General features: G+C 36.5%; 2 protein-coding genes across 2 annotated transcripts; one reads left to right on the top strand and one right to left on the bottom strand.

Moving 5' to 3' along the window:
• The first annotated feature begins 1159 nt into the window (after window positions 1-1159).
• Window positions 1160-2371, top strand: LOC108215571 (protein PHOSPHATE-INDUCED 1). Its single transcript, XM_017388070.2, has one exon. It carries the CDS (start codon window positions 1244-1246, stop codon window positions 2210-2212), a length of 969 nt encoding a protein of 322 aa, XP_017243559.1. The 5' UTR covers window positions 1160-1243; the 3' UTR covers window positions 2213-2371.
• Window positions 2372-8296: 5925 nt separating this feature from the next.
• LOC108217699 (uncharacterized) lies at window positions 8297-8937 on the bottom strand. The gene has a single exon (XM_017390581.2). The coding sequence runs from the start codon at window positions 8766-8768 to the stop codon at window positions 8460-8462; it is 309 nt and encodes a 102-aa protein (XP_017246070.1). The 5' UTR covers window positions 8769-8937; the 3' UTR covers window positions 8297-8459.
• Window positions 8938-9328: the final 391 nt, after the last annotated feature.

Genomic DNA, 9328 nt, shown 5'->3' with positions numbered 1-9328 from the left:
TCGAATTTCATAAGAACGGATTTGTAAACAATTTCTTTGGAAGAATTTTTGAAAATATGTCAATAATTATTAGTGTATGATATGAACTAAAAAAACCAACTTCTACCTACATGTTTCTATAGGAATTTCTTAGAAATAAAAAACACCCAAAAATTCCTGTCCAAAAAAGAAAAGCACCCAAAAAATGAGCAAGTTTTAAAGACAAAAGAGAAAAAAAGGACATAACTCTCAACGGGCAAAAAATGCTGGTACACAGCTGGAGTTGCATTTGTATCCCCGCGTTCTCCCAAAATTGATAACCATACAGGCTGGACCTACTGACTCCCCTTCCCTCCCCTAGTACTTTCTCCCCCTATCTATACCTCTGTCTATCTATACTTCTATCCCTATCCCAAGTCCACCCACATCTTAGACTAGATGTGAATCATGTGATAAGTTCAAATCTTCCACTCCACACCTCCCCCAATTTTGACAGCTCCACAAATAATAATAAGTCTTATTACTATACATTAATCAGTATTCTAAAAGAAGCAAGTTTATTTTTTATATTCCTTTTATCTCTCTCATTTTTTTTATTACTTACGTGCATTTTAAGATGCATATAAAATATAATTCTTCTGTTTTGAAATATAAGTTATTTGATTATTTGACACGTATTTATAAGTCATTTAAAATCATTATTTTTAATAAAAATATACGGTTAATATTTTAAAATTAAAAAAAAAAGAAAAAATATAATTTTAACTATACAGACAAAAAAATCAAGACATGTGTTTAAAGAATTTAAGGGACTTATATTTCAAAAAAGAACGTAATAGTTTCGTAACTAATTTTTAAATATCTTTATATAGATATTGAAACACTAATCCTTTATTAAATTTTTTTAATAAGTTATAAATATATAATTTATAAATTTTTAAAATACATATTAAGACAAATCCTGGGAGTAAAAATTTGTGTGAATCATGATAAAAAAGACAGTGAAGCCCAGCAAAACAAAAAGTCCAATCAGCTGTAACTAAGCTGGAAGTGGTCCGTTGTGCAAGCTGAAATAAAAGCATTTAAACCAAAAGAAACGAAACGCGTTGTATACGTTTCTCCTCTCTCTCTCTCCTCGATTTCACAAAATCTCACCTCATCCCTCCTATAAATAAACCCCCTTTCTCTCATTCCCTACTCATCCACTCCCCTTCTCATCTCTCTCCCCCACAATCTCTCTGCATCAGAAAACAAAACAAACACAATGGCGCTTCTACAGCTCCTCTTTCTCGTACTAATCTCTCTCTCTAGCTTCACATTCGCAACCAGAACTCTCAACGCACTCGTTGAGGACCCCTCCAGCCAGCTGCAGTACCACAACGGCCCACTCCTCGCCGGAAAAATATCCGTTAATTTGATCTGGTACGGCAAGTTCAAGCCGGCTCAGCGAGCGATCATTTCGGATTTCGTGACGTCACTCACCTCCGCTTCATCTTCCTCGATGGAGCCCGCGGTGTCGACGTGGTGGAAAACAACCGAGAAATACTACAATCTTGCAAAATCCAACAAGAAGTTCACAAACCCCGGCTTATCTCTGAAACTTGGGAAACAAGTCATCGATGAAAAGTACACTCTCGGAAAATCGTTGTCGCAGAAACAAATTATCACTCTCGCTTCGAAAGGCGAGGATCGAAACGCAATCAATGTCGTTTTAACGAGCTCCGATGTCGTAGTTCCCGGCTTCTGCTCAAACCGATGCGGAAGCCATGGGTCATCGTCTCTCAATCAATTAAATTCGAAAGTAAAAAACTCAAAAGCAAAGAGCTACAAGTTCGCTTACATCTGGGTCGGAAACTCCGAGACCCAATGCCCCGGCTACTGCGCCTGGCCGTTCCACCAGCCCATCTACGGCCCACAAGCCGCTCCCTTAGTTGCCCCCAACAACGACGTGGGCCTCGACGGAATGGTGATCAACTTAGCCGCTTTATTAGCCGGAACCGCCACGAATCCGTTTGGAAACGGGTTCTACCAGGGCACGGCGGAGGCGCCGCTCGAGGCGGCGTCGGCTTGCACCGGTGTCTACGCGAAGGGGGCGTATCCGGGGTACGCCGGGGACTTGTTGGTGGACGCGACGACGGGGGCGAGCTATAATGCGCATGGGGCGAATGGGAGGAAGTACTTGGTTCCGGCGTTGTTTGATCCGGCGACGGCGGTTTGTTCCACTATAGTTTGATGAAGATGAAGATGTAGAAGCGGGGGATAGATGGTCCAAATATTCGTTTATTTTTTTGTTGTTACTGTGATGATGTATGGTTCGAGATGGAATGAAAGAGTAAACTGGTTCGGTTTGCTTTTGTTAATTAAATGAGATAAGATTTATATATTGCTGCCATTGATATTTTGTTAAGAGTTGGTAATAATATCCACGGATGATTTGAATTTAAAAATGATTGGCTGGCTATATAGCATAACCAAAGAGAAATGTGGCTGGGCTTAGTTAGAAAGGAGTCGAACTCCAATGAAAAAGTGGCTTATTATTTAAAATAAAAAGGTGAAATAAAATAAGAACCAAATTAATACTTATAAATTATTAAAGTGTTCGAGAAAAAGTAGATATTCGGAAAGAAAAGCTAAGAGCAAGTCCAATAGGTGTGCTAAATCAAGTCTTAAATCCAAAAATAGGGAATATGGGATAAAATTGCACTCCAACACTATGCTAGTGATGTGCTAAATCACTAGCACAAGCCTCCCCTTCCCTATTTTTAGAATAAGCTAGCCACTTCTAAACTATTTTTATCATTAAAATATTCATTTCTCTCTCTCCTCCACATCATTTCCCTCTCTCTTTTTCCCTCTCTCCTCCACTATTTAATATTATTATAATAATAGGGAATGGATATAGGGAGTAGTATTGGAGCTCATGTGCTAAATCTTGTGCTAAATCACTAAGACATATTATTTTATAATATTTTTAGGGAAGCTCTTAGCATAGTGTTGGACTTGCCCTAAGAGAAGTGTTTTTATTTGTTAGCCAAACATGCCCCGTATTTGTCTAGGGCGGCTTCTGCTCGATTCTCATTATCAGTTTGTATTGCTCTGTATATCCTGTAAAGATTGTAAATTACTTGTTTTTCATTTGTTTTGGGAAGAACTTCAGGAGATTAAAAAAATTTTGAGTCTCACTTTTTTGTTCAGTATGATCAGTGTTACTTTCAATCTCGAGAATCAGACCTAATCGATTGCTTTATCGATTTAGGATCAATCGAAAATCAGGGATTAATCTGGATGAAGATCGGATGTATTTTGATATTAAAATATTATTTAATATTTAGTTATTATTATATTAGTTATATATTAACTAAATCATAAATTCACAAGTACTCATAATCACAATAATACGATATTTTAATTTCACTATTTTTTATATGTATTTTGATTAAGAAGTATTTATTAGAATTAATCGGATTTCAAAAATCGAACTGATTAAATCGAGAATTTTTAGAACAATTAGCATGACTAGTCACCATCTCTTTTCTCTTTTGTAGTAATTATATAATGTTTTATTTCCCAAGTGTAATTATACTACCTCCATCCCAATTAGATGTCCCCTTTGAATTTGGGCACGTAACTTTAGGTGCATTGACCGTCTACTTCCGAAATTTATTTTTTTATTTTTTCTTTTATAAATGAAAATTTCATATTTAAATTTTTATTTGCAAAAATAAAATTTTGAAAATAAATCACGTATCCATGCGGTCAATGAACCTTAAATTATGTGTCCAAAGTCAACGGGTCATCTAATTTGGGATGGAGGGAGTATTATTTTAATTAACGGTTTTAGAGATGCTATCCAGTTTAGATGTTGTATAGAAGATGAAGTTGGACAACAATCTTGTAAATGCGTTTTTGGGTCTCGATCTTGTAAATGAGCTATTCTGATTTGAGCCCATTAGTGTATGGGCCTTTACTCGTTCTACACGTCATAATGTATGCAGCAGCCAGCAAGCAGAAACTAGTGAATAGGGATAAGGCTGATGCATTTCCATACATGAGCGCAAATCAGAAGTTTATTGCAGGTACTGGTGACAATTATCTAAACTAGTTTCAGCTGCAAGAGTGCACGTATAACCAAATCAAACTTCATTTTGTTTTCCGGCATAAGGTGTTCATATTTACATTATGATTTTTAATTTCTCGAAAATTCATATTATAAACCGAACCACATTGATGATACTTGATTTGGCATAAGAAAATTAGTATACTTTGAACTGATTAAGTTTTGTTTTAGAGTCTGTTCAAATGCCAGACTCGATTTACAGAATTCGACTCGTGGGACTGAGTTGAATTGTAACCAAGTTTTAAGCTCTAAAATTATCCACCAATTAGAATGTCTAAATCTAATCCAGTCTCCAGACCCTGTAAAAAAAATCAAATCCATTTATATGTAAATAGTATTATCACATCAAGACAATACCTTGCTTCTGCAGTTCTGCCTATTCAAGCCTGCATTATCGAGCTCGAATTTGAACCAAACAAGTAGAGTTTATTTTATAATCGATCACAAGTAATTTTTAGTAACGACAGAATTCATGACCTTGTCACAAATAATTTCTTTTAACAATCGGCAACTAAGAATACTCTTTTGAGCGATTCTTGACATGAGAAATTTAAAAAAAGAAGCTAAACACTTTAGTGTTTGAGATAGTTATCTTGCACATCCAAACATTGACATACAAATGTGATCCCCCACTTTATGCTCTTGGTCTTCCACTCAATGATCATCAATGTTATGTTCATGTTAAGGATAAAGGTGTTTCCCATTAGATTTGTCTTTCATACGTTAATATCCCGGAGGGATCGACCTAATTCACGTGTTCTATCCCAATTCCACACACTCCTCAACTGTAATCATGTCTCTTGCAGAATTAACCAAGACAGCTTCATTTGTTTTATCTGCATTCCACAAACTCTGCAAATATTTATCGCGACAGTAGAAAAAACTACTGTGTTATACATAGTGGTTGAAAGTCGTCTTTCTAGGAGTTCTGGTAACATTATTTTCAATTTAGTTTAATTTCTGCCAGTAGGGGCGGAACCAGAATTTTGAATGGGTGTCGGGGTTAAAAAAATAGAACTTATAATTTTGTAGACTAGTCAGGTTCCCGTTGTGGTGATCACTGTTGTCCACACATATTTGCCCACACCACGATTGTTGAAATATAACATAATATTCATTTGAGACATTCCTCTGACACCTTAAGATTTTAGATGGAATAGTTCTCAACATGATATCAGAGCTCAGATTTGACGGAGGTCTCAAGTTCGACTTCCATTTGAGGACTTCCTCTGACAAATTAAGGTCTTAGATTGACTGAGATAGATTAAGAGAAACTGGAACAGGGTGATATTTTGATGTTTTTGTTATTTTTTGAACAAAATTGCGGTGTGTCAGCACTAAGTAATTTGTTTCGGTATTTGATAATCTACTTTATTCCCCTTGTCATTTTCAGCTTTGATGGAGAGAAAATAGAGATTTTTGGAGGGAATCAGTGATTAGCACTTGAACGGTCTACTTTATTAGGGGAAAAGATAATGCTTGCTGGGCTTCAATTCAAAAGCTACTTTAATTCCCTGTTGTTTATCTTTTAGTCCTCATTGTGGTTCCCATGCAGTTATTTTCATTACCATTGCTGTGCTAGTTCTGTGATCACATTAACATCATTACGTAATTAAAGACGGTTAAGATCATTTTCGCTAGAGATCATTTTCATGACATGGTAATATTCGCGTATGTGTTTTGATTGTTGATCGAGTTTTCACCATCTCTGAGACTCAGACATTACCTGAACGAAAGCTCTTCCTCTTTATCTGTTGATTAAGTGAAGATTCCTAGGAGGCCACTAATACGAGTGTATGACCTATCAGTAACTGTTGCGGACATAAATAAAGGGCTTGTTTGGTGATTAGTTGTTAGTAGATTGAATTAGTTGTTTTAACTGGCAGAATGAATTAACTGTTTTGGATGAAAATGTTTGATAAATAGCTATTTGATTAATTTTATATAATTTAACTAAACACAAGTTAATCATCTGATTGATAAAGCTCCTCCAATTAACTTTTTCAAAATAAATAATTTGATTCCAAATCGCTATTTCAATCCACTAACTACCAAACACCAATATTAGATCGGATGATATATCCACGTGATCAAACCTCTGACAAGGCCCAAATCTTTAACTACGGAAATGGCCAGAAGGTTGGAAAAAATGCAGTACTCTTTAGTTAATGAGTGCTTGTGCGCGAAAGTTTATGGAGCAGGGAGGCATAAACCGAGTCCTAGGATAAGGTTAGGCGAATCATGTTCAACCCCGAGTAATCATTAACTAATAGACTTATCGATAAATGATGATATTACATGTCAACGACCAAAAACTTGTAGGTTTCTGCTCTTTCGTGCATCATTGGACATTTCGCGTATGGTGCACTGAGAGTCGGTCATAGTTTTAGTACTGTTTGTGGTAGAATGTTCTCGATGTGAGAACTCTAGATTGTAGTTACCAGATTTTTGCGACTTCAGAGCCATTAGTATCCTGTTAAGACAACGACAATGGTTGACTCTGAAGTCTGATCCTCCTGTTCCACTTAATATGTTCCGAAACAAAACATGATTATACTTTTTCAGGACTCTCAGTTAGAACTTGGAATAAGAATAGTCCACCACTGAGAGTGGAGTGGCGAAAGCTAGTGCCGAACATTGCATGTGCTTAATTGGTTCTGATATGCAGAAAGTTTTTGTTGATAAAAGTACTGGCTGAGACTTTGTAAACAGTCAGCTCACTTGTAAGAGATGATGCAGCAAAAGGCAATTTCTGTTCACATGTTATCTGCAACTGCAAGTTTGCTGTTCGATCTCTGATGTGCTGAATAGTGATGCACACTTTCTCACGTAATTCTTCGCTGATTGGCCTCATTCCAGAATCGAGTCGAAGTTGAACACGAAAAATACTTGATCAAAGGATAAGAGATTGAGGTGATGGTAATCTTTAAAATTGAACGAGACTGAGACGGTTTTCTCATCTTCGAGGTCAGATTAAGAAGAGGAAATTACAGAACTGTGGCTTAACTTTACCCATTTTTTGCATTTTGGGGCCGTAATTTGAGATTTGCAATATAGTAGCCAAACATTGCTTTTTATTTCAGAATGGTGACTAAGTACTACTTTTTTCGGAAAAAAATACTAATTTTTGTTCTTAAAAAATGACTTTGAGCCACCTTTTCGAAGAGTTAAAGCAATATTTGGCCACCATATTGCAAATTTGAAATTTCGGCCACGAAAATATGAAAGCGGGTAAAATTCAGCCATTATTTTGCAATTTACTCAATTAAGAATTAACATCTGGTTTTAGTTTTTTCTTTCGATTGTCATTTTTAGTACTTTTCAAGCAGTCTGTGCATGAAAATTTGGGGAATCAGCAGCAACATAAGTATGATTCCTTCCAAATAAAAAGCAAAGTTATTCCTGCTATCCAGAAAACATGTGATTCTGGAGTTACCACCATTAAACGACAGACAACCTTTTTTATAACATTGATTTACTTGTTGCTGCAGTCGTGATGATTTGAGATTTATATATCAAACCAAGCTAAAAGCTTTACTGAATCTATACTTCCTCCACTAGAGATTAGACATGACAATAGTGTCTTGTTAGATTAAGGAAAACAAACCAATATGATGTGCAGTAGAAGAAATGCATATACATATTGTCTGTCAAAACATGTTGAAATATAGCATAAGATCCATTTGGGACCTTCCTCTGACACCGTAAAGTTTTAGATGTATCAGAGCTCTGGTATTTCGTGATTTCAGTGACAAACTTGACTGGTATATCCAAGCTATAAACTTCCCTTCAAATAAAAAACTTCTAATTATGCAGTACTGAAAATTAACCGCGATTTTGTCATCCTAACTACTACTTTTTCATCATTATTAGTTTCGAGACCATTTCTAATGTTCTCAGAGGCTTAAGCACAGTTTCTCGTCTGCTACTTGTTAGATTTATAATATGATTAGGCTCTTCTCCGAACACCGGAGGATTTAGGAAAGCATTAAACACTTTTCGGCATGATTAGTGATTTCTTTGCATGAAAGATTCCACCAAGAGCCAAATCTTCTCGACAAAAACCGAATGGACATTATCAGTAAAGTGCCATTATAGATTTAAATATGGATTACTCAGGAACGACAAGGTGACCCGAGCAATACAATTTTATTAAAGTTTACTATACATGCAAATAATGGACTCACTGAACAAGCAGGCTAATGTTAATCTTTCATGTATTTTATACTAGAATGATGATGAACAACACAATTACAGGATACAAAATTATTGGTCAGGCTAGATCCTAACCATTCAGTTGCCTGATTCTATACGAAGTAATCAGAAACACGAAAAAAAATTAAAACTCACCCCTGCTACTAATTTACATCAAGATGGCATAACGCATGCTGTCGCTCACCATGAGATGATTCATCTCTGAAATACGTGCAATATCACCCGAAACCCAGACTCCATCAGTCCCACTGATATGAGGGTGAGACAGGCAAGACAGAAGCGAGAGAGGCGCCAGAACTATGCTACACAAAACAGAGAATCCATTCCATCCATGCCGCGCTCTGCCTGCATTAACCACTCCATTCCCCTGATCACCAAACATACTCTCATCCGCCACACGCGGACTCTTCCTCATGTTCTGGAGGTTCTGCCTCATTGTCACCAACATATGCCTCATCTTTTCCACCAAATTAAAAACCCGAAACCCTGAACCCTGAACTCTGAGTTGCAACTCTGGACTGAAGAGCAAGGCTTGTAAAGCCAGGCTTTCTTTATACCCTGTAATTATAGCAGGTAGTGGTGGTGCACATAGTGCTTGTGCTTATCACAAAGGTTTATTGGTTGGTTTTAAGGACATTCATATATGTTGTTTTTCTATTTCTGTGGGGTCTTTTAAGCCAACTTGCAACAAAAGCTACCTAACCTTGCTAACACAAGCTCTTTATTTCTGAATTATTTGGTTATGCAAAACAGAATATAGCATAGTTGAATGCTTGAATTGCATGCTAAAAGGGCCTAAACAAGATCTTGCTGCCAAAAGGTTAAGCTGAGGATCTTTAGCAGATAAACAATGTAATTATGGGCTAATTCAGCAGGTCTCGCAATCCAAGACAGATTATTGATAGATTACACGTACAATTACGGTTGATTTAGCCTTGTGATACAAGATCAAGAATCTAAGGTTGTCAGGAACTCATAAGAGAATCAATCCCCATGATATTATTATGAAAAAGACTG

The sequence above is a fragment of the Daucus carota genome, chromosome 4, assembly GCF_001625215.2.
Source record: "Daucus carota subsp. sativus chromosome 4, DH1 v3.0, whole genome shotgun sequence".
NCBI classification, from domain to species: Eukaryota; Viridiplantae; Streptophyta; class Magnoliopsida; order Apiales; family Apiaceae; genus Daucus; species Daucus carota.
Note: the sequence above shows the minus strand (reverse complement) of the source record. Positions and strands in the feature narration are given on the sequence as shown.

Excerpts from the sequence above, each read along its gene's own strand:
- LOC108215571 (XM_017388070.2), top strand. The coding sequence starts at position 1,244 with ATGGCGCTTCTACAGCTCCTCTTTCTCGTACTAATCTCTCTCTCTAGC.
- LOC108217699 (XM_017390581.2), bottom strand. The coding sequence starts at position 8,768 with ATGAGGCATATGTTGGTGACAATGAGGCAGAACCTCCAGAACATGAGG.